This window comes from Myripristis murdjan, chromosome 8 (assembly GCF_902150065.1).
Source record: "Myripristis murdjan chromosome 8, fMyrMur1.1, whole genome shotgun sequence".
NCBI classification, from domain to species: domain Eukaryota; kingdom Metazoa; phylum Chordata; class Actinopteri; order Holocentriformes; family Holocentridae; genus Myripristis; species Myripristis murdjan.
In genome coordinates, this window is record NC_043987.1 from 24,075,115 (window position 1) to 24,099,554 (window position 24,440).

Sequence of the window (24,440 nt, forward strand, 5' to 3'; positions counted from 1 at the left end):
AACATTTTATTGAATTCACTGCATTAAATAAGCAAGCTGGTCCAAGACGTCAAGCAAAACTGCAATAACAAACACAACATATGACAACAAGGACAACATTTCAACATTACATGTCTTATCTGCCAACAAAACCAGCAACACAAACCAACATGTGGTGCGATTATATGGAAAGATTTAGCGATGTTTTACACAACTGGCTCGCAAATGTCTACTTTAAGGTCCTTAAAGTTTCAGACCTGACAAACCTGATTAAAGGAGATCAGTTTCAGAAAAACATCTTAAAGAAGCAATTACAGGGATGAAATAATAAACCCATCACAACATTTCAGCATTAAACTGCTTCTCTGCAAACTCTAACCAAAAACCGCTGCAACACTGTGGAATGTTTATTTTTTGTTGTTGTTTTAACAGAACTGGCCTGCAACTTCCTTCTCTAATGTCAGCTGAGTCAAAAAGGTTCTGACCTGTCATGAACATGTGAAACAGCAAAAGCTGACAATTTGGGGAAGGGGAGGGGTCACAATCATCTTTAATACTCCTCTCCCTCTTCTCCCTCTCCTTCCACACCATCAGCACCCACCTCTTCATAATCTTTCTCTAAAGCAGCCATGTCTTCCCTGGCCTCAGAGAACTCGCCCTCCTCCATACCCTCACCTACATACCAGTGCACAAAGGCACGCTTGGCATACATCAGGTCAAACTTGTGGTCGAGACGAGCCCAGGCCTCTGCAATAGCAGTGGTGTTGCTCAACATGCACACAGCCCTCTGGACTTTGGCTAGATCTCCACCAGGTACCACGGTGGGCGGCTGGTAGTTAATGCCCACTTTGAAGCCAGTGGGGCACCAGTCCACAAACTGGATGGTGCGCTTGGTTTTAATCGTAGCAATGGCCGCATTAACATCTTTGGGCACAACATCCCCACGATACAGTAAACAGCAGGCCATGTATTTGCCATGGCGGGGGTCGCATTTCACCATCTGATTTGCTGGTTCAAAGCAGGCGTTGGTGATGTCGGCCACTGACAGCTGCTCATGGTAAGCTTTCTCAGCAGAGATCACAGGAGCGTAGGTCGCCAGAGGGAAGTGGATGCGGGGGTAGGGCACCAAGTTGGTCTGGAACTCAGTCAGGTCCACATTCAGTGCACCGTCGAAGCGGAGGGAGGCTGTGATGGAGGACACGATCTGACTCATCAGCCTGTTGAGGTTGGTGTAAGTCGGACGTTCGATATCCAGGTTTCTGCGGCAGATGTCATAGATGGCCTCGTTGTCAACCATGAAAGAGCAGTCAGAGTGCTCCAGGGTCGTGTGCGTGCAAAGGATGGAGTTGTACGGTTCCACTACGGCCGTGGACACCTGGGGAGCGGGGTACACGGAGAACTCCAGCTTGGACTTCTTGCCGTAGTCAACAGACAGACGCTCCATCAGCAAGGAGGTAAAACCGGAGCCGGTGCCACCGCCAAAGCTGTGGAAGACCAGGAATCCCTGCAGACCGGTGCACTGGTCAGTCTGGACAGGGACAGGAAAACCTCCATTAAAAGCACTCATCAACATCAAACACACTGCACTCGCGAGACATCCCGTCATAGGTGCGAAACACACACCAGCTTACGTATCCTGTCCAGAACCAAGTCGATGATCTCTTTGCCAATAGTGTAATGGCCACGAGCGTAGTTGTTGGCTGCATCTTCCTTCCCAGTGATCAGCTGCTCGGGGTGGAAGAGCTGGCGGTAGGTTCCTGTCCGGACCTCATCTATACAAACACACCACCGTTAAGGGAAGTCTGACCACTTTACACATACATGGCTTGACCTGACACTTACAGCTCATCTCAGTGCTCTTTGGGGATTGGGTCAATATTTCAGATCTGTGGATCATATTAGACTTAGGCTTAATTTCACACTTGTCACAATGGAATGTAAGCAATTTCTGTAAAACACTCAAAAGAACTGGACCAAATCAAGTCCAAGTTAACAGAACCATAAGACAGGTTTGGCTTTCATTTTGGGGCAGTCACATTTGGGTCAGTTATGTGTGTATCACAAGAATCAGCTAACGGCTCGTACCAATGACAGTCGGCTCCAAGTCCACAAACACCGCTCTGGGTACATGCTTGCCAGCTCCAGTCTCACTGAAGAAAGTGTTGAAGGAGTCGTCTCCTCCTCCGATGGTTTTGTCACTGGGCATCTGTCCATCTGGCTGGATGCCATGTTCCAGACAGTACAGCTCCCAGCATGCATTGCCAATCTGGACCCCAGCCTGGCCCACGTGGATGGAGATGCACTCACGCTGAAAGAGCAAAAGGTGCAAAATTTTCCAAGTGTTCTCACTAACAATAAATAAGTTTATCATCTGATCAGTGCATGTTTGATACCCATTTTACTGCACAGTTTACACGACAAGATAAAACTTTTCACTCACACCACAATAAAAATCACAAAAAAAAAAGAATTTCACACATCTATGAATTTTATCATTGCTATAATTTACTGAAGCTTAAAATCTTCAAATGATGTAATCCGTCTTTCCACGTTTTCTTCAACTTGGCCAAGACACCACATTTGGCGGGAAACAGAGAATTCAGTTTTTTTTTTTTTTTTTTTTTTTTTTTAAATTCTCCTGCATATATTAACATCTTGCCCAACCAATAATAGAAAATGGCACAATCTTTCGTAGCTTACAAGGATATAAGCTAGCTAAAATGTTCCTGGTTTTAGCTAACGGTGTCTTAACCAATGGCCTTTTAGTTAGGCAGCAATTTATAGTGTAGCCTCACTGCCTGGTCCTGGTGCCTGTAAAAGCCTCTCAAATCACTTTAAGAAATCCATCTGATTAAAGCTGAGAGTTTGAAACACATTGCAGATGTCATTTTAATGTCTGGTTAACCTCTTTGGATCGCAGCTTGTTCACCTTCAGTGGCTGACCGGGGTTTGTGCTCAGCTTCATCATCATCAACATCACCAATAGCTCACTCTGTTTACCTAATCATCATTACAAGCTGCTTTTCCAATCTCAACATTTAGGAGACACCTTACCAGCTGCTCCTTGGCTTGGATACCTACCATTTTTATTGTGATTTGTCACTTGAGAGAGGAAGCCTGGAGCAAAGTATTTCTGTCAGAGATGGAAGGCTAGCGGCTAACCGTCAGAGCGCGAGCTCCGTTTAAAATATCGCAGAGGCAGACGGGTTGCCAGATCAGATCGACAGTTTCAAGCACAATCCAATACAAAACCGATCATTGTAATTTCTAGAAGAAAACACAAGCACATAATGCAAATACTGTTGTCCTACGAAATACCCACAGCAGTTGGGCTTTTTTCCCCTCCAGCCTCTGGTTATATACACTACTCACAAAAAGTTAGAGATATTCGGCTTTTGGGTGAAATTTCAGGATGAAGCTAAAATGCATTATAACCTTTACAGGTGAACTTAATGTGACCTTCTGTAAACTTTTGAATGCACATGTCCAATGTGTTCAATGTTTCAGTACTTTTTGCACAAGTTGCTGTTCTCTAACAAGGAGTTTAACGGCAAAATTCACATCAGGTGTTTGATGCTCCAGCTTATCGAGGTCGTATCATTAGGGAATGGCTGCTGGAGACTGGGGTACCTCAAATGGAGTGGCCTGCACTTTCTCAGACCTGAATCCCATAGAAAACCTATGGGATCAGCTGAGTCGCCGTGTGGAGGCTGGAGCTCTGTACCCCAGAACCTCAATGTCCTGAGGGCCGCCCTTCAAGAAGAGTGGGATGCCATGCCTCAGCAGACAATAAGTCGACTTGTGAACAGCATGAGACGTCGTTGTCAAGCTGTAGTTGATGCTCAAGGGCACATGACAAGTTATTGACACTGACATTTTTTGTTGTGGTATATCCACCACTGTTGTTGGCTTTTGTTTCAAGAAATTGTTTGAGATGAGGAAATCACCAGTGTATGCTTCTACTTAAATGCCCTACTTTCATGATATAATATCACTGTAGCATGAACTTTTTATATTTTCAATAAATTTCACCCAAAAGCCAAATATCCCTAACTTTTTGTGAGTAGTGTATGTACACAGTTCATTTCAGGCAATCCGGCTACGGTTTAATACATAGGCAATGCAGATCAGCTTGCTACCCATTTGAACAACACAGGAGACAAGAAGCTTAATTAGATGGACATTAAAAAAGCACTGTTTCGTTTTCATGATTATTATGATGTGATGAAAAATATCATCACTACATTTATTATCTCTGGTAAACTTGTTTGAGGTAAGAAGCCTGGTAGGTTGATGGATTTTCTCACCTGTGCATAGCTGTATGTCTGTCTTTTTCGTTTAGTGCTGTGCTGCGCAGAAACCGGTCCGGGAGTCGGATCTGGCAACCTGACTCCACCCTGCCACTGAGGAGCTCGAGGTTTCAACGTCTAACGGCGGTTCGTCTTCAACAGTGAGAGGCTCCGTTTTCTCTTAAACTTCCACATTTAAAATGGTAAGTGGGTTCAATCACCAGCTTAGAGCTTTAAAACAACCACAAAATATCATCGACAAATGTAAACAGTTGTGATCGTTGAGGTTTTTTTTTTTTTTTTTTGCGGCAAATTGAACCTTTGGAAGTGAAGAATCTCCTAGCTAGGATTTCGGTTTTTGAAGTGACTGTTGAGAAACTCTTGATACACCTGAGATTTTGTTAGTTTGTTAGTTAAGTAGATAGTTAGTTAGTTTGTTATTTGTTGGTTTTGAATAGTTAAAATGAAGACTTTTTTTTCCTTATCATAAGCTTCTTCACCACAAATGGAGTTTATGTGTTTGATATAACAGTAACTGCAAGCTACTGTCGATCTAATCTGGCAACCCGTCTCCCTCTGCGATTTTTAAACGGAGCTCGCGCTCTGACGGTTAGCCGCTAGCCTTCCATCTCTGACAGAAATACTTTGCTCCAGGTTTCCTCTCCCAAGTGACAAATCACAATAAAAATGGTAGGTATCCAAGCCAAGGAGCAGCTGGTAAGGTGTCTCCTAAATGTTGAGATTGGAAAAGCAGCTTGTAATGATGATTAGGTAAACAGAGTGAGCTATTGGTGATGTTGACGATGATGAAGCTGAGCACAAACCCCGGTCAGCCACTGAAGGTGAACAAGCTGCGATCCAAAGAGGTTAACCAGACTTTAATGTCTGTGTTTCAAACTCTCAGCTTTAATCAGATGGATTTCTTGAAGTGATTTGAGAGGCTTATACAGGCCTTAGGACCGGGCAGTGAGGCTACACTATAAATTGCTGTCTAGCTAAAGGGCTATCGGTTAAATTGCCGTTAGCTAAAACCAGGAACATTTAGGCTAGCTTATATCCTTGTAAGCGAAGAAAGATTGTGCCATTTTGTATTATTGTTTGGGTGAGATGTTAATAAATGCAGGGGATTTAACCAAAAAAAAAAAAAAAAGAAAGAAAGAAAAAGAAAAGAAAAAACTTGCTGAATTATCTGTTTCCGCCAGTTGTAGCGTCTTGGCCTTCCATTTTCAAACCCAAGTTGAAAAAAACGTGGAAAGACGGATTTTTTTTTTTTTTTTTTTTTTTTTTTTGCACAGTAATGAAACAGCAACGAAAGCAAAAAAAAAAAAAAAAAAAAAAAAAGACAAAAACAGATTGTGCAGGTGAGGTAAAAGCTCCCTACAGAGTTATAGGTTATCTCACCTAAATACAAATAGTAAATAAATTCAAAGTTGCATATAAAATAAATATCAATAAAACAACAAAATATGGATACCAATAGCCAAAATTTTCAAATGATTACATTACATACAAGATTTTAAGCTTCAGTAAAGCATTGCATTGATAACATTCATATATGTGTGAAATTCTTTTTTTTTTTTTGTGATTTTTATTGTGGCTTGAGTGAAAAGTTTTATCTCTTGTCATGTAAAATGTGCAGTAAAATGGGTATACGAATCATGCATTGTTTAGATGATAAATGTATTTATTGTTAGCGAGAACACTTGGAAAAACTTTGCACCTTTTGCTCTTTCAGCGTGAGTGCATCTCCATCCACGTGGGCCAGGCTGGGGTCCAGATTGGCAATGCATGCTGGGAGCTGTACTGTCTGGAACATGGCATCCAGCCAGATGGACAGATGCCCAGTGACAAAACCATCGGAGGAGGAGACGACTCCTTCAACACTTTCTTCAGTGAGACTGGAGCCGGCAAGCATGTACCCAGAGCGGTGTTTGTGGACTTGGAGCCGACTGTCATTGGTACGAGCCGTTAGCTGATTCTTGTGATACACACATAACTGACCCAAATGTGACTGCCCCAAAATGAAAGCCAAACCTGTCTTATGGTTCTGTTAACTTGGACTTGATTTGGTCTAGTTCTTTTGAGTGTTTTACAGAAATTGCTTACATTCCATTGTGACAAGTGTGAAATTAAGCCTAAGTCTAATATGATCCACAGATCTGAAATATTGACCCAATCCCCAAAGAGCACTGAGATGAGCTGTAAGTGTCAGGTCAAGCCATGTATGTGTAAAGTGGTCAGACTTCCCTTAACGGTGGTGTGTTTGTATAGATGAGGTCCGGACCGGAACCTACCGCCAGCTCTTCCACCCCGAGCAGCTGATCACTGGGAAGGAAGATGCAGCCAACAACTACGCTCGTGGCCATTACACTATTGGCAAAGAGATCATCGACTTGGTTCTGGACAGGATACGTAAGCTGGTGTGTGTCTCGCACCGATGACAGGATGTCTTGTGAGTGCAGTGTGTTTGATGTTGATGAGTGCCTTTAATGGAGGTTTTCTTGTCCCTGTCCAGGCTGACCAGTGCACCGGTCTGCAGGGATTCCTGGTCTTCCACAGCTTTGGCGGTGGCACCGGCTCCGGTTTTACCTCCTTGCTGATGGAGCGTCTGTCTGTTGACTACGGCAAGAAGTCCAAGCTGGAGTTCTCTGTGTACCCCGCTCCCCAGGTATCCACGGCTGTAGTGGAACCGTACAACTCCATCCTTTGCACGCACACGACCCTCGAGCACTCTGACTGCTCTTTCATGGTCGACAACGAGGCCATCTATGACATTTGCCGCAGAAACCTGGATATTGAACGTCCGACTTACACCAACCTCAACAGGCTGATGAGTCAGATCGTGTCCTCCATCACGGCCTCCCTCCGCTTCGACGGCGCACTGAATGTGGACCTGACTGAGTTCCAGACCAACTTGGTGCCCTACCCCCGCATCCACTTCCCTTTGGCGACCTACGCTCCTGTGATCTCTGCTGAGAAAGCTTACCATGAGCAGCTGTCAGTGGCCGACATCACCAACGCCTGCTTTGAGCCGGCAAATCAGATGGTGAAATGCGACCCCCGCCATGGCAAATACATGGCCTGCTGTTTATTGTATCGTGGGGATGTTGTGCCCAAAGATGTTAATGCGGCCATTGCTACGATTAAAACCAAGCGCACCATCCAGTTTGTGGACTGGTGCCCCACTGGCTTCAAAGTGGGCATTAACTACCAGCCGCCCACCGTGGTACCTGGTGGAGATCTGGCCAAAGTCCAGAGGGCTGTGTGCATGTTGAGCAACACCACTGCTATTGCAGAGGCCTGGGCTCGTCTTGACCACAAGTTTGACCTGATGTATGCCAAGCGTGCCTTTGTGCACTGGTACGTAGGTGAGGGTATGGAGGAGGGCGAGTTTTCTGAGGCCAGGGAAGACATGGCTGCTTTAGAGAAAGATTATGAAGAGGTGGGTGCTGATGGTGTGGAAGGAGAGGGAGAAGAGGGAGAGGAGTATTAAAGATGATTGTGCCCCCTCCCCCTCCCCAAATTGTCAGCTTTTGCTGTTTCACATGTTCATGACAGGTCAGAAGCTTTTTGACTCAGCTGACCTTAGAGAAGGAAGTTACAGGCCAGTTCTGTTAAAACAACAACAAAAAATAAACATTCCACAGTGTTGCAATGGTTTTTGTTTAGAGTTTGCAGAGAAGCAGTTTAATGCTGAAATGTTGTGATGGGTTTATTATTTCATCCCTGTAATTGCTTCTTTAAGATGTTTTTCTGAAATTGATCTCCTTTAGTCAGGTTTGTCAGGTCTGAAACTTTAAGGACCTTAGAGTAGACATTTGCGAGCCAGTTGTGTAAAACATCACTAAATCTTTCCATATAATCGCACCACATGATGGTTTGTGTTGCTGGTTTTGTTGGCAGATAAGACATGTAATGTTGAAATGTTGTCCTTGTTGTCATATGTTGTGTTTGTTATTCCAGTTTTGCTTTTGCTCATTTAATGCAGTGAATTCAGTAAAATGTTTTTAAGCATCTTCATCTTAGCTGCTGTGTTTGACCCCCTGACCAGTTCATCTTCAGAGAGGCTCTATGCTGCCATTTTCAAGTTTTCTACCTGCTGTCATTCTTCTAATGTTATTGCCAAATTATGAATCACATTGATCAGGCTCTATGATTTCCAGTGATTAAGTTAAGCTTAGCTTTGTAATTACCAGACTCCAACCAGACTCTTAAACCAAGAAATATCAATCACAAGTCAAATTCATCTGTCAAAACAAAGACCAAAGGGCAGAAGCTATGAAATTCTGTTTGATTTATTTCAGGGTTGTCAACAAAATAACTGCTGTTATTGGTTATCATTATTGAAATCATCCAGCTGTAATTTATAGTCCTTATTAAATTTAGTGCAGATAAGTCACAGGAGATGAAAACCTTTATTTAAATTTTATTCCAGTGAAAAGAAATTCTGCAGGTAAAAATAAAACAGGGGACTCCTGATGTTGCTGTACATTTGTATAATTTTCAGTCGGTTCTGTTTGTATGAAACTTGCTGTACGCAGGAGGTTGTGTTGGCTAGTCCACAGCATATAAAGAGGACTCTTTACAACATTTAGATGTGTTTATGCTCAGAAGGCAGAGACATCCAATTGATAATGTGGATTATGTTAAGTGACAGTGAGTTGAGTCAGTGAGAGTATGGCTGAAGGTGAGAGGCTGACTCTGAATCTAGTCGTGGCTCTCTGCAGCCAGAGGAGTCTTGTTCTTCCCTGATTAACCACTAGAGAGCAGCCTTGTAACCCCGAGCCACCTGTTCCTTGTTTGTCATTTGAAGTCCAAACCAACATATTTCTGTTATTCTAAATACTGTTAATGACACAAAAATCCATCTATGTATAAAATCATTCCCTAAAATTCTATATTTCCATAGAGGTCAGTAGATGACATAACAAATGCTATGTATGTAAACTAAGCAAATTAGTAGCATTTCTGCACAATACCACACAAAGTGAAGTACTAATATCATACACTTATGGGCCTCTATGATTAGTTTTAGAGTAAAGCAAATAATGGGTTCAGGAGGTGATGCTGAAGAAACCTGGCAGGACTTTCTCTCCTCTGACCTTTTCCACAGCTCTGAACTTCTCCTGGTCAATATTGTGGACAGTAGACAGTAGAGCAGGAGCATCAGAGAGAGAGCACATGGAACCATAAATAGAATCCCACACAGCGTCTCCAATATGAAGCTGTACGTTACATGACATGTCCTTACAGGGGGTATGGTCACATGTCTGGGATATCTAAGATCCCTGGACTGTCTCTCCGGATCACAGCAAGATCAACAGGGTACACAATCTGATGAACGTCATATTACATTAAAGAAGGCAAGAAAATGTTACTACAATAACATGCATCAAATATACAAACATACACTGGGTCAGCTCCTAGAAAGTGTTTTCCCACTTGTCTGAGAGTCAGATTAATAATCATAGCCTGATGAAACTTTACAACCGCAAATTAGAGGATAATTCAAAAATCCTTGTAGAATCGCAGTAATTAAGAATCGCAATCCATATCAGATGGGCACCCAAGCATCCTGATAGTATCAAATAGATGCTATCCATAAGAGATATGATGTCAGTCCGGGCTAAAACTGTTATAACTGTTTGATTTCTCTTACTAAATATATCCCAGGTACCAGTATACCAAAACGTAACATGGATTATGTTTCACTCTAAGTTGATATCAAGAAGGTGTGCCTTTTCTTTTATAATTTTCATTTATTATCATTCATTTAATTCCATAGGACAGACAAGAGTTACTCATGCTTCTTCATTTAAAGTCTTTTTTTTCTTGCATCTTAACATCTTTTAAATAAGCTGCATGGCAGCTTGGCAAGTGCAGCTACTTCCTCATCATGAACAGATGACGGGAAATGTACTCTGACATGTGTTTTACTAATTAAAACTATCTTCCTCCCTACAAACCTAATGCATTTCCAGTATTTAATGTTTGAATTTTTAACACTATGTGCACCCGTTGGATGTTTTCCTTCTGTGTTGCACTGGCAAAGGAGTTCAGCTCATCATTTTAACTTTGTAAGTTTATGTCTCCTTTTTCTTTTTTTTTTAATAACTTCACATTTTTTGTATTGACTAATATTTTATTGATGTGCTGTTGGAGGTGCTAAAGACATTTTTATCCACAGAGAGAGATTCCTTCTATCAAGTGACTCCACCCTGCCCTTCCTACCAGTCTGGGTATCTCCTGCCCACATATCCCCCAGTGTTTACCCTGTTTAGCTGCAGGCAAACTGAATGCTTCTGGAAAGATAGGGAGGTTTTAGTGTTATCACAGGCCGTGCAGGGGTTGAGTAGAGAGAGAGCTACCTGCAAGTATGAGGGGGAAGGTAGACATAACACTGTAAAGTAACAGGTCAGTCGGTGTGTCTCCCTCCTGCCCCAGACACTTGTCTGTGGTGAATGGCCCCATCCCTAAATTACATTAATTATGCTCCTGTGGTCCAAGGCTCCATGGGATGAATGTGACTTTATCACTCCATTTCCTCCTAATGAGCAGCTTTTCACCAGGAGGCTCCAACTTTCTCTTTGTCTGCTTTCCTTTGCCCAAGGAACTGTCATGTCATATTATAAATTTTGTAATATGGCATATTTGACATGCAAACACATGCACAGCATGTACTGTATATGTACAAATGTACAGCTCCTGTTTTGTAACAGCGCTAATTCCTGAGGGCTTTGAGTGCCTCAACAAGTAGTCTTTTAACCTGACCCATTTACACCATTAGAGTCATACAGTATCCTCCACTCTGTGTTATCACAGATTCCTGGGCACAAGTTAGGCAAGGTAAAAATGTGATTTGGTTGAAAGATTAGATTATCTCATTGATTTGTCAAACAATTCTGTCTTTGCTTGCTTGTGCCTGTGGCTAGCAGTGTGGGGGTCTTAAGAGGGGCAGTGGTGATGTCTGTCTGTCTCCGATAAACTCAGTTTGTGAAATACGATACACATGGCACAGATATATTAGTCAAGGCTGGCCCGTTGAGTAATATATCTGACAATGATTTTGCTGTATTTCCTCAGTTTCCCTGGCTTTCACAGTGAATCCCAGTGGATCACAGCCTGTCTGTGTCAGTGTCTGGGTGTGCTCTGTCTCAGGACAATGAAGTGGCAGAAAAGAATAATGTGATACTTAAAACAGAGATTGAGCTGGACCGCTCCCACAGCCACATTCACTGAAATATAATTCCCCTACTTGTGCCATATTGGAGCTGCAATGAAATGTATTAATCTGGCCTGTGCAATCATAAAAATAATACTAATAATGCTACTACTAAAACTACTCCTACTCTTTACTCTTCCTCCTCCTCCGCCTCCAACTACTACTACTGCTACTACTACGACTATAACTACAATTAATGATAATAATAATAATAATAATAATAGATGCAGGTTTTCAGGAGGAGCTTAAAATTATGGAATCACATATAGGGGTCATGTTCTATAATATGATATATACATACTGACAAAAACACACATTACAATAACGTCCTCACAGTGGTGTTTTTGTCTGTGCAGCCTTACAGCAAATGTGTTTGATTTGGGAATTCTTCCCTTACAGGAACTAAAAACAAGACCTTGAGCAAGGTCATTCTGTGTGCTCACTGATGTGGAATTTGGGAAGCCGGGGTGGGAATGGACTGGGAGAGAGATGTATAAGGTGGGGAGGGGGGTTGTGACTTCGCTGTGTAACGATATTCAGAAACGAGTGAAAAAGAAGGGTAAAGTTGGCAATCAAACTGTGAGAACCTCTCTTGTGTTCACTGGCATTCAGCAGCCCCAGTGCAGTTTACTGCCTCTTTCAGAAACCTTAACAAGTGACTTCATCTCCCTCATCATGATTACTTTTCCATACCTGGGTTTACAGGTCTCAGCAGCACAGGTTAGTCCTGTGAACAGCAGTGAGCCTGTCTTGAGACATCTCCTGGTTACCAAGGCAACAGGTGGATTTGTTGGAGTGGCGACGTTACCTCAGCAACGGCCACCTTGCGCGGGGATCTACTGCAGCCTACCAGGGCTGCCTCTTGGCCTTAAAGCTGCATGGGATTTACGAGCCTGTTGTTCACAAGCACGGCTCGAGCTCACGGGGTGTGAAATGACCGTGTGTGATGCCGACGTCACCGGCATCACAAAGTTCAGTCACAGCATTGATAAGTTAGCAGGCAAACAGGGAGACTGTTGAAAAGGAGCACATTCAACAAACAGCAGACAAAACGACCTTTGGCTGGTTGAATAGATAAGTCTCCCTCTCTCGTCCTTCTCTCTCTCTCTCTCTCTCCCTTTTTGTCTCTCTGTGTGTGTATCTATTAGGAATGATAATTAGGACAGGGATTGAATGGTGGGTGGGGGATCTGACATTAGGGAGACATTAGAGAGAGACAGAGAGATGACTGTCTTGCCTCAGAGGGCCAAAGTAAAAAAAAAAAAAAAAAAAAACGCAAACAGAGATTTGTGACTAGAGGTGGAGTTAGATGGGGAGGTGAGACATAAGGGCTTGAACCATGTGCAGAGTGGCTAAGAGAGAGTGAGCTTTAGAGAGAGGAAGAGAGAAAGAGGCAGAGGCCAGTGCGGCAGTGACAGAAAGAGGTGGTGAGGGGGCATGCAAGGGGGAGGAAGTCAGATAATCAACGCGGGAAATGACTGTGTAAATTGTTTGTCGCTGCTGCATCCAGAGACCGGGGCTGTTCTAAAAACAGACATGAATGGTGATGGCAGCAAACAGCGCTATGTGTCAACTTTCAGGATTCACATCAAGCCACGGGGGAGCGGCTCAGCAGCCAGCACCACCAGCACCTCAGGACCTGTTAATGATACAAACAAAACTGCTAATAAAGGTAAGGGCTGTGTTTGTGTGCACTGAAGGGCTATAGGCACATATACAAGATAGAGAGAAAGACAGACATACAGAGAGATTCATACAGTTTGAGGGTGTGTGTGTGTGTTCTGTTGGAAAGATGTTAACTAAATGTCAGCATGTTAATAGACAAGTTAGAACAGGACACTTATCCCTGATAATAGGCTACCACATCTGAATGCCCCGCAACCACAAACTGTGATCATGCATTTGCTTTCATTTTCTTCCTGGTGCAAGTAGAGGCTACTTTAGTTGAGACCATATTACTCAGAATTTTACAGTGTTCAAGTGTTTGTTCTGAGTTGCACCCTGCTTTTTTTGTGTATTACACTGCTTTGCTTTCACTTCCATGTCAGCCAACTCTGATCATTTCTTTTGTTGCTAATAGGGCTTAAGTGCTTTTTTCCCCCAGGCAATTTCATTTCATATTAACATCTCAAGACATTACATGCACGGTGCTTTGCAAAAATATCCAGACCCCTTGGCTTTTTGGACATTTTGTTTTCAAAATAATTTCAAAATGCATTTGTTTGCAAAGCAATCTGTTCTATCAAAGTGAAACCAAATTCGTAGAAATGTGTTTGAAAGTATAAAGTTCAGGTTACCCAGAAATTTTGAATATTAACCCCTTGCCTTTGTTTTGTGCCAAAAACCTACATTCGAATTAAGCTGCTAAACATTTCTTTTGCTCTGTTATTTGGATGCAATAGATTTTTTTTTTTTTTTTTTTTTTTTCAGTTCTGAGCAAAGTTTTCCTATCAAACTTGTTTTTTGTCTTTCTTACTGAGAAAGATGAGATCAGGGTTCAAGTGACAGGGATTTTAAACTATGCAGGTATGTCTGCCTCTGGAGCTGAAGAGCCTGCATCCATGATTAATTATCATTATTGCTATTCTTGCTTTCATTGTTGTTACTATTACTATTATTATTATCAGTAATAGTGGTATTATTGCCATAGTATTATTGTTGTTGTTGTTGTTGTTGTTGTTGTTGTTGTTGTTGTCATCGCAACCACTGGTAGCTTTGTCTTCACTGCCATTATCACCGCTGCTATTACTATTTCAAGACTGAGCTGCTGGACTGAATTGCACTTTTACATACTGTGCAGCTACACTCTGTAGCACTTTAACACACTGTGCTCAGGCTCCAGTTTTATTTTATGTTCAGTATGTTCTCTGTCATTTCAATCGATTTGACTTTTTTTTTTTTTTTTTTTTCTAGCTGTTGTCTTTTTTATGGTACTGACAGAGGCTGGGGGAATGATATTTCATGTGCACCAGAAATGACAATAAAGCAATCTTGACTCTTGAATCTATACAGCCCTATGTCAAACTTGCATCGTTCTATGTTCTGCAGTGTGCTCTCTCCACCTCTCTCTCTCTCTCTGTCTTTCTCTCTCTCTCTCTCTCTCTCTCTGTCCATCTCACAACCCTTCCGGTAGAGGCAGATGACCTCCCACTCAGAGCTGGGTTGTGCTCGAGGTCTTTGCCTCTGTTAAAAGGGTTTTTTCCTTGCCTCTGTCGCACTGTGCTTGCTCTTGGGGGAGATTTCTGTTGGGTTCCTGTAAAGCACTTTGAGATAACATCTGTTATGATTTGACATTATACAAATTGAATTGAATTGAATTAATCTGTAGACTGAACTCAAATATCACTCATAAATAAACTATATCTTCCATATTCTATTTGTATGGAGAGTCTATATACACTCAAGTCTTTGCATGTGTGGTAAATTGTGGTAAATTGTAAAGTATGGTAAATCAGCTCAAACAAAATGTTTAAATATTTAGGCATATTTAATTTCTGTAATACTTTAATTTCATACATTGAGATAAAATTCTTCACTTTGTTTTCTGTTTAACAGAACAGCGATTTGCAACACACAGACAGAAAATTGTGAGAAAATTAATTTTGAAATAACTTAAGACAATAAAATGTGCCCAAAGTCAAGGAGTTTGAATACCTTCAGCAAATACTGCACCACATTTTTTGTCTTTTTTTTTTTTTTTTTTTTTTTTTTTGACATTCTGCACTGGTTCTGTTCCTTTAGTTGTGAAAGTAAATGGTGTCAATTTGCAAATGGAAAACAGGCTGCAAGCTTTGGAAAGCTAGATATAAAATTGCTATCCACGTGAAAAGTATCTGCTTTATTATCTTATTTCAGTGTAAATCATCTGGTAGACTACACATCTGTACACAACTGTACACACAATCAGACCACTGGGGTAATGGCTTCTGTGAGTAATCCGATAACCTTGTATTTCCCAAATGTGAACTTCTCAGGAAAGAAAAAGAAAAACAGTCTTGTTTTCATTGCTGTGCATTTTTGAGTTTTTTTTTTTTTTTTCACGTTATCCTGTGAGTTTTTGAAAAGGGTTCAAAAGCAAGAATGGTAATTTTTTTCACATAACTGCAAACAGCATTGCTTACCTGCTTTACTGGGATATTTACTGCTTCTAGTTCTGTGTGAGTCTAGTAGAGAGAAAAGGTCAAAGAGTCACAATGTGAGAGAGGTGAGAGGATCCACCCACGAGTGTGTGTGTGTGTGTGCTGGAAGATGTGCAGCTCAGTGACGATGGCTTGATGAATCACCATCAGTGAATTCTAGCAGGTCAAAGACCAGCAGGCCAGTGGCTTGCCTGCCAGCAAACTGTGGGGTGTCATGTAGGGTGACTGTGGAGCGGATAACTCAGTACTGTTGATACTGGCTGAAAGTTGGTGGTAAAAAACATCCACTTTGTAAAATATAAATATCATTTTAAAAAGTTAGTAATTTAATCACATTTGCTCCTGCTGTTGATTAATAATACTTCACTGTTCAGGTAGTACTGAGATACCTCTGGAAATACACACACCCTATGCTACTTGCTTGTAGGCAGTAGGCAGTTCATACTCGTGATGCTTGTGCAGAGGGACGCTGAACACATGCAGATGTGGTTAGCACATGAGAGCAGACAAAGATCAGAAATAGAGAAGTGGTGTTAGCTGTGGTGGTTGACAGTGAGACAGAGCATCCTAACTGGCTGACTGGGTGGGTGATTGTAGACCTGCAGCACTTTAAACTTCTCAGTCGCCAAGAATGATTTGTTTGAAATTTGGTGTAAAACAGGGTACAACTGCTTCTTAAAGCTTTTATAGAATTTACTTTTTATTTTATTTTCTGTATCCTGATCTCTGTGAAAGTATGAACGGGCCCTATGTTATGTTTTGAATAAAGAGGAAACACCCATTTAAAGATTAAAGTGCAATTGTTTGTTTGTTTGCTGTCAAACCCCTCGGTATGCTTGTGGTGCTCTCTCCTCTTCTCTCTTTGACTCTTCACCTCCTTCCCACTCTTTCCTCTCCAGGGTCCCACAGCCTCTCCCCTGTCAGGAGACTGGATCCGCCCGTCTTCACTCAGCCCATAGAGGACTGCTGTGTGGACGAAGGAGGTGACATCACACTGCGCGGGGTCCTCATTGGAAGCCAGCCAATCAGGGTGTCGTGGTTGCACAATGGTGAGCAGGAACACTTTGCACTGATAGCTTTCAAAGTGCCTCCTTCGAGTCAAATGCATGTTCTACAGGCTATACTACTATATTCAAGTATTATATAAGCAACATCTTAAAGGTGCACAATGTAGTTTGTGACCGCTAGTGGCACTGTAATGGACCAGGTCCCTGTTTTGTGGGGACTATAGCTCCACAAGTTGCCACAAACTACACTGAGTAGCTTTGAAGCCCTGATAATAAACATAATTGAGTTTCTGAAATCAAGTTTTCTTTATTTTGTGATACAACTCTTCACCTGAACTTGCGAGACAGAGGTTAAGCAAAGTCTCACATCTGGATATACAACACACAATGATTTCCTAAAATCTAACCAGGATTAAAAATATTTGAAGTCATGTATGCCCGCTTTAGCTGCTTCCAGAACTACTTTTAAGTGATGCCACCTCCGTCTGGGATTGAAGCATTGGGATAAGGAGTCGACCAGGTGAACCATTGAGTTGGCCACCGAAGGAACGTTTGTGTGAAGGAAATGTTTTTGCCTGTCCATCAACATGATCACTACTTTCTTTCATTTTTGCACATTCACACCACAGCTGAGGGCGGTGAGAGAGAGTATTTCTAGTGTGGTCGTTTGCTCTTGTGGGCAGGTGAAGTAGCCCATTTTGGGAAGCCTTCCTTCAATGGCAGCGAGGTGAGTTTCTCAGTGAGGGAGTGCCTGCCAGAGGATGCTGGTGCCTACACCTGCTTGGCAGAGAACAGCGTGGGCAAGACATCCTGCTGCGCCGCTGTGTTTGTCAGAGGTGAGACGGACACGGCACACTGGGAAACCTCCTACGTGGACTGTTCCACACAAAATGTACAGTTTATACATGATTTTGCATTTATCCCACTCTCGGCATAAACACAATCTGCTGCTACAGTCACAAATTAAATATGGCAATAATGTCATGCTAATAATGACCAACTCCAGCAGTTTCATTTCTGATGAAACTTGTCCTGTGGTCTGTTGTCTCTTCTCCTTCCTCAATGTTGTTGCTGACTCCTGACGGAACCAAGCCAGACTTTGAAAGTATCTGCGGAGTGCAGAACAGTATTTCAGACATCCCAGCTCCTGCCTCCAAGAGCACCATGGAAAACGGAGGGTCACCTCGGTCTCCAAAAGACGATTTAAAGGACCTCAGAGGATCTAGCTCCCCTACAGTCACTGACAGCCACAGCGCAACGGGGCCTCAAAGAGGTGAAGGGACCATCAGTTGTCAAATATTAAAATAAAATTATATAGCTATGATTGACAGCTTCATTTTAGATATAATGCAAAGAATTTTATCATGTGATGGTAGAGCATTATGTTGCACAGAGGCGTGGATGCAACATGTTTTGTAGTTTGCTGTACTACAGGATAAGAAATTTTGCCCCTTTGCTATTGTTGTCCATATTTTTCTGGACGGCCAGGAAGTCTATTTTTTGAAAGGGAAGTACATCATTTCCAGACTTAATGCGATTGGCTCTCAGGCATAACCTCAGCCAGTAAGGACTTGTGTAAACAAATGTTGCTTCCACTCTGATGCACCTACTTAAAGCTTTCAGTCCTAATGCCATGTAAGGAAAAGGACACTGCAGGGTTTGTTCAACATGAGCTGATTGCCATAGACAGAACACAGCCACGCCTCCAAACGCCACATGAAAACTTACCTGTGCTCTGTCTGTCACTGCAGAAGTCATCCCAAAGAGGAGAGCCAACTCCGGGACAGGTAAGACACACACAGTCACTCACAATCCCTGACAACTGACTGGATCATGCACCTGCCATTCCCTCATCTGTTAGTTTATTGTTTATTGTTAAAAGGATCCCCATTAGTTGTCACAAAAGTAGGACCAGCTAGTCTTCCTGGGGTCCACAAGGGAAAGTGAAGTGTTGAAAGGGAAGTGTTCCCTTTCTCACAATGGTATATTGTATATGGTACAGGTCTGTTTACTTTGTAAATGTTACTCATCCATTTGTTGCAGTTGCCTTGTGTGTGTCTTATTTCAAATGCTGTAGTTCTTTGCCCTCGAGCTACACCCTCTTCTTTAGCCTTTGTCCCTGCTATAATATTGTCTGACTGTCAGTCGCTGTGCTCCCATAGCCTGACATTGCTGCTGAACTGGTCTGTAAAGTGCACAGATGGTAGGGCGTATGTGTTTGCTCTGCTATTAGCTTCTACAAAGCTGGATTATGATTATGGTAAAATTTGAAGTAAAGTATTATTAGACTTTGTTTTTAAAGAAATGCTCTTTTAACATCATACTGGTCCATATATCCTGTTAAAAGGTACACTGTATGCACTGAAGACATGTAGACATACTGGGCTTTTATCAGATTGGCTCCAGTCAAATCCACCATACTGATGCTACAATATTTGAACAACATTTGAATAATGAACAGTGACTTTAACAGGAATTATCTAGTCTAATGTATTGGTTCAGACGAAGGATATGACTTTGGGATATGTGGCATATCCCAAAGTCATATGTGTGACATGCCTCTAGACGTACAGTAAGCTTATTCTCTTGTGTTAAGTAAATTGCTGGTGGAATCTGCTATTAACTGAGCTCCGTAGGCATTTTCAGGGTAAAGCTGCATAACTTAACACACTTGATTGTACAAGGACTCTTTGTGTTTGTGTGGGGTAGGCCATCTGTGTTTGGTAATGAAATGTTGTCTTTGTTTCCATTTGAGACACTAGTCTGTCCATAGATTGCAATAATGTGGGTCTTGAGGAAGGACGGACTTACTCCCAGTTGCTATTTAGTACAGGACAAACTGCATGTATGTAAACATACAATCTCATATTTTGCAGTTTGTTAATTATCAAGTAGTTATAACTTGGTAACAAAAAGTACTAACTGGATATAGCACTTTGATATATATATTTTTTAAATCCAACCATGGAAAGTTAGCCTTTAACCACTGGGTGACAAGAATCTTGATATTTATAGGGAAATATCTACCATCTAATGATGGTATTTTGCCATGTAGTTTCCCAGTATATTGTCATGTACTTATTGTATAATAACGTATTATTTACTTTTCTAATGAGAGTATTTTTCTAGTACATCCTCCTTAGTAACTTTCCTATTTTCAAGTATTTTGCTGTATTTAGCATTTGCGATCTAGTTTATGAACAGTTTCCTTGCAAGTGCTTTTGGTTTCCAACTAATTTTCTGGCACCTACATGGTAATTAAAAAAATCACTGAAGGACACATCTTTTATCACCTCTTTGAAGGTGATGTTTATGTAAACTTACTAGATTTTTCTTCACTACATTTAAACTATTTCCTTGTTAGTACTTTTTGTTGCCAACTTGTTTCCTTAGAAGTACCGCACAGTTTTACAGCTGGCTGTAAAAACAATATTTTAATACCATCTACTTTCCAAGTAAGTTTCTAGCTACCTACCAGGAATATATTTTAGAAACCGAGCTCTGCAGTTTGAGGCCAATTTCCCATTAGCTGTTTTTGTTAACAACTCATTTCCTATAATAAATACCTGGTTATTACCAGACAGTTATGAATATATTACCATCTACCTGTGAGGTAGGTTGCTAAATACTTACTTTCTTATTTGGGGTTTATTTAGTTTGTTTATTTAGCACTTGCAATCCATCTTCCAGATAATTTCCCAGTTAAGTACTTGTTGCTATGAACTTATTTAAATATCAGACTGTAAAATAAAGAGTTACCTCTTACAGTCCATTGATTCACAGGTAGAAACTGAAGAATTGAGAACAATGTCTCTTTCTCCATTTACAAACAGGAACTGCTGACAAAATGTTCTCTCATTTAGCTGCTGCTCTTATCCCGAGCAGCTTACATTTAACAGGCAGGTACAGTTTCAGTGTCTTACTGAAGGGCAGCTCAGCAGGCCGCCGCTGCAATCCAGGATCAAACCTGAGACCTCACAGTTACAGAACAGTCTCCCTTATATTTGCCCGGCTGCTTTGACACCCACATGAACACGATGAAAAGTTCGGACCCACTTTCACAAGTTGCACTTTTGGGAATGAATTTCATCTGGCAAAATGTTTCCTAAATGGTTATATAGCATTTTGGCCAGATGCATGTAATGCAATGGAAGGAGTTTGTTAATTAAACACATGAAATGCAAAACCCTGACTTATTTGGTTCTGTTTTTACAGCACTACATTTTAAGAACCCACCACAGCAGCTCAAAGTGAAGACAGGAGAACCTGCCCGTCTGACGTGTTTTTTCACCAGCAGCCCCCCTGTGGTGTCCTGCTGGATCAGAGACAAAGAGCAGGTACAGTGGCCTTTCTGAAAGTGGTTTACCTTGAACTAAGCCACGTTATGAAATGTGTCCACCATTTGCCACACAAAGTCCACTTGAAAGGAAGGCCGATGGTGCAAAAACTGTCTGGCAAAAAAACTTATCTACACAGCCATTTATTGCCTCTTAACATGGTGTAAAAATACACACTGAAGCAGCATTAGATCAGTGTCATTGCATCTTCAGGGACATCTGGCAATTATGTTCTTTATATTTGCATTTCTTTACATAGAGTTAATGACATGGTATTTAGGCACCTATTTAAAGCAATACTCAAACATTTTGGGCAAAATACCTTTTTATCGCCTTATCAAGAATTAAACAAGTTGTTTGATACCATTTTCATCTCTGTAAGTCCAATGGTTTGGTTCCTATGGGTAGCATTTTGTGTTAGCTTAGCATAAAGACTTGAAGTCTATGGGAGTCATTAGCCTAGTTTTGTCAGAGTGAAAAAATAAACTTTAAGCAACCTCAAAGTTGTCTTAATTACACCATGTCTCATGTGTATTTGAAATACATGTGTTGGGATGAAAATAAATGAATTTAAAAAATGAGAGGCATTTTAGAGGATGCCAATTTGTGCCGGATCTTCCAATACCTTCAGCTCATCACTGCAGCAGGCGGAAGGATAAATGTGTTCAGTGGTTACAGTTCCATCATCTCACTTCACCTGAAACGACTCTCTCTCTCTCCCTCTCTCTCTCTCCCTTTTTTTAAATCCCAAAACGTGTTTAAAATACATGTCTTGGGATTAAAAAACATTGTCTTTCTCCATTTGCAGACAGCAGCTGCTGACAAAATGCAGGTAGCGCTTTGGTGTCTTGCTCAAGGACACTTCAGCAGGACCCATGGCCATCTGGCGTGGAGTGTTTTAAAAAGCTATGTCATATTAAGGAGCTAATGATGAAATTAGTGACTGCAGCCTTATGTGATATGGCAAGCTGATGTGGCATGCTAGATACAGAAATGCAAATGCCGTATTGGATATCATTAGCTGAAGTGCTTGAAGATATGATGACACATGCAAAAGAGCTTCCTCAAAGTGGATTTTTATATTGCGTAAAGAGGCAATAAATGGCTGTGTTGAAAAGTGTACACATGATTATATGACAAGTAAGATGTTTTTTTCCCTCCATTGGTTTTCCATGCACTTGACTCCATGATCTGTTTTCGTCCCTCCATCTCTCACATGCACGTACTCTCTTTTACTTTGCAGATAGTGGATGGGCCAGAGCTGTGGACAGAAAATACTGACCAGAGCAGCACACTGTGTATAGCAGAGGCTAAGCCACAGCACACGGGACGCTACACCATTGCTGTAAAGGATCGGAAGAGCTCGGCACAGCACACGCTCATCCTCTCCGTCATAGGTAAGGCAGCACTTCCTCTGCAGGGTCAGGAGCTGTCCTCCACATAGAGGCATGTGAAGTGAAGCGGGGACAGTTCTGCATACAAGTGACCTGTCATCTTTACACCAGAGAAGCCGCAGCCTCCTGCATCCTGCCCTGTGGTCTCCCTCGTCTCAGCCAGCAGCGTGGTCCTGTCGTGGTCGGGCCCCTGCTACGACGGTGGCAGTGCTATCCAGGGTTACGTGGTGGAGGTGAGGAGCCCAGGGCCCACTGAGCCCGGGGACTGGAGAGAGCTGACTGACCAGTGTAAGAGCACGTCGTACAGGGTGTGCTCTGGGCTGCGGCCTCAGGAGGAGTACTGTTTCAGAGTGAAGGCCTACAACGCCGTGGGAGTGAGCGAACCAGGCCCAGAGTCGCCAGTGGTTAGGATGGAGCAGAAAGGTGAGAAGAGGTGGACTGAAGTGTCAGTCACAGGGGGAACAGAGATACCACAAAATGTGGGAGTCGATCCCAGAGAGAATTGATCCTTTTATTCAAGGCACTGCACTGCAAAATATTTCCATCTGAACAACTGTTTCAGTCTCATATTCAATTTTGAATTCTTGTTTTTCGTAAAACAAGCAAAATGTGGGCCAATGGGAAGAGATAATTGTTCTCAGTGCTTGTAAACCTGTTTACAGAATTTTCTGGGTCATTTTCTCATTTCGGCACATTTATCTTTGTTCCCAGAAAACTTCCAATGAAACTGCGGTTCATTGGAAGAGGTGGGAGTAATCTCTGCTGACTGGCAGAATGTTTTCAGAATGTTTTTTTTTTTTTTTTTTTTTTTTAGAGAAAAAACATTATTTTAAGACTGAAAATTACTGGTTCCAATGTAGATTCCCAGCACAGGAAAGAGACAGGACAGGCAACTTTGGAGGAATTAGCAGGAATCTGAAAGTAGACAACAGTCATAACTCACCTCAAATATATAATATTATGCAATGATGGAATGATTTATATATTGTGTTCATGTGGGCTGGGCACCTTCTGGTGCATGACACAGAAATAAAAAATCTACCTATCTATCTATCTATCTATCTAACTACACTGATACATATACTATATATATATTCAAATACACCTCAAAGTAATTCCTCCTCCATGTCTGTGAATTGAAACCCAGAGTTTGTAGCTCTAGTTTTGTCAAATCTCTCTCCAGTTTACTGATGTTTGCTAAGCAAACTTGATCCACAAACCCATGGGTATCTAAGGTCAATATTCCTTGTCATAACATCAATCATAACAGTTTATTATGTACTTAATGAATACATATGTTTATGAATGAACTTGATGAATACTTTATATTAATTTACAAGTTCTGCGTGCACCTGCTATATTTTAGTTTTTGGAACAAACAAAACAACGAACAGCAGTAGATTCCAACATGTAAGAACATTATCAAATAATATTATCAGTTTCTTCCAATATCATACAGCGTATTTACAGACTTACAGCCAGTGTGTTTGTGTGTGTAGTTTCAGAAAAGCCACAGGAAGAGTCCCCTGAGATGTACACACATATCACTATCGACGCTACCCACAAGGTCACAGATCACTACAATTTGCTGGAAAAACTGGGAGTGTGAGTACCTGTTAAAACAAAGCCTGCCTGCATGAAAACATATACTCTCAACCTGTTATAACAGGAGGAAAATCCACAGTAGCAAAGCCACAACAGCCACAACCAGGTTTTTCAAGTATCATAGCAGCAAAGAGTGTTTTCCTCAGAACTGAATAACCTGGATAAGCAAACTTGATATATTTGTAAGTCCTATTTCTGAAGAAGAGGTCTTAGTTCACAAGAATTGTACTCATTGCCTGCCAAATGTTAATTGCAAAGGATTAAAATGTGGAGCATGTAGTGACACAGCTCCTCTTTCGTGACCTAGCCTTCTAAAAAGAAAACAGATCTCTGTCAAAACCTAAGGAATGGCTATTGTGCTTGATTACTTTTTTTTTTTATACAGATGTGTCTGTGGCTCTATGTATGACAAAACCATATCCCATAACCAGATACCCAACTGGAGGATGTACATTTTAAATAAAGCCA

General features: G+C 41.6%; 3 protein-coding genes across 6 annotated transcripts in view; 2 read left to right on the plus strand and 1 right to left on the minus strand.

Moving 5' to 3' along the window:
* On the minus strand, nt 1–4,463 carry LOC115364266 (tubulin alpha-1B chain-like). 2 transcript variants are annotated; one of them, XM_030058750.1, is made up of 4 exons: nt 4,287–4,463; nt 2,065–2,287; nt 1,603–1,751; nt 1–1,507 (listed from the first exon to the last, which is right to left on the minus strand). In XM_030058750.1, exons 2-4 carry the CDS (start codon nt 2,183–2,185, stop codon nt 530–532), a joined length of 1,248 nt encoding a protein of 415 aa, XP_029914610.1. In that variant the 5' UTR covers nt 2,186–2,287; nt 4,287–4,463; the 3' UTR covers nt 1–529. The 2 variants fall into 2 exon arrangements, with proteins under 2 accessions (XP_029914610.1, XP_029914609.1); XM_030058749.1 differs by lacking the exon at nt 4,287–4,463 and adding an exon at nt 3,061–3,121.
* LOC115364264 (tubulin alpha-1B chain-like) lies at nt 4,411–22,335 on the plus strand. Of its 2 annotated transcripts, none has more exons than XM_030058748.1 (5): nt 4,411–4,471; nt 6,004–6,226; nt 6,540–6,688; nt 6,784–8,217; nt 22,325–22,335. In XM_030058748.1, exons 1-4 carry the CDS (start codon nt 4,469–4,471, stop codon nt 7,759–7,761), a joined length of 1,353 nt encoding a protein of 450 aa, XP_029914608.1. In that variant the 5' UTR covers nt 4,411–4,468; the 3' UTR covers nt 7,762–8,217; nt 22,325–22,335. The 2 variants fall into 2 exon arrangements, with proteins under 2 accessions (XP_029914608.1, XP_029914607.1); XM_030058747.1 differs by lacking the exon at nt 4,411–4,471 and adding an exon at nt 4,859–4,958.
* Nucleotides 12,661–24,440, plus strand: part of mylk5 (myosin, light chain kinase 5) — a 15,774-nt gene continuing 3,994 nt past the window's right edge. Inside the window, exons 1-9 of one of the 2 annotated variants that reach the window (XM_030058745.1) lie at nt 12,661–13,162; nt 16,529–16,678; nt 17,320–17,472; nt 17,733–17,909; nt 18,388–18,423; nt 20,852–20,973; nt 22,217–22,370; nt 22,479–22,790; nt 23,867–23,972. In XM_030058745.1, the coding sequence (XP_029914605.1) occupies nt 12,928–13,162; nt 16,529–16,678; nt 17,320–17,472; nt 17,733–17,909; nt 18,388–18,423; nt 20,852–20,973; nt 22,217–22,370; nt 22,479–22,790; nt 23,867–23,972 (1,445 nt within the window). In that variant the 5' untranslated portion in view covers nt 12,661–12,927. The remainder of the gene's footprint in view (nt 13,163–16,528; nt 16,679–17,319; nt 17,473–17,732; nt 17,910–18,387; nt 18,424–20,851; nt 20,974–22,216; nt 22,371–22,478; nt 22,791–23,866; nt 23,973–24,440) is intronic. The other variant, XM_030058746.1, reaches the window with a different exon arrangement.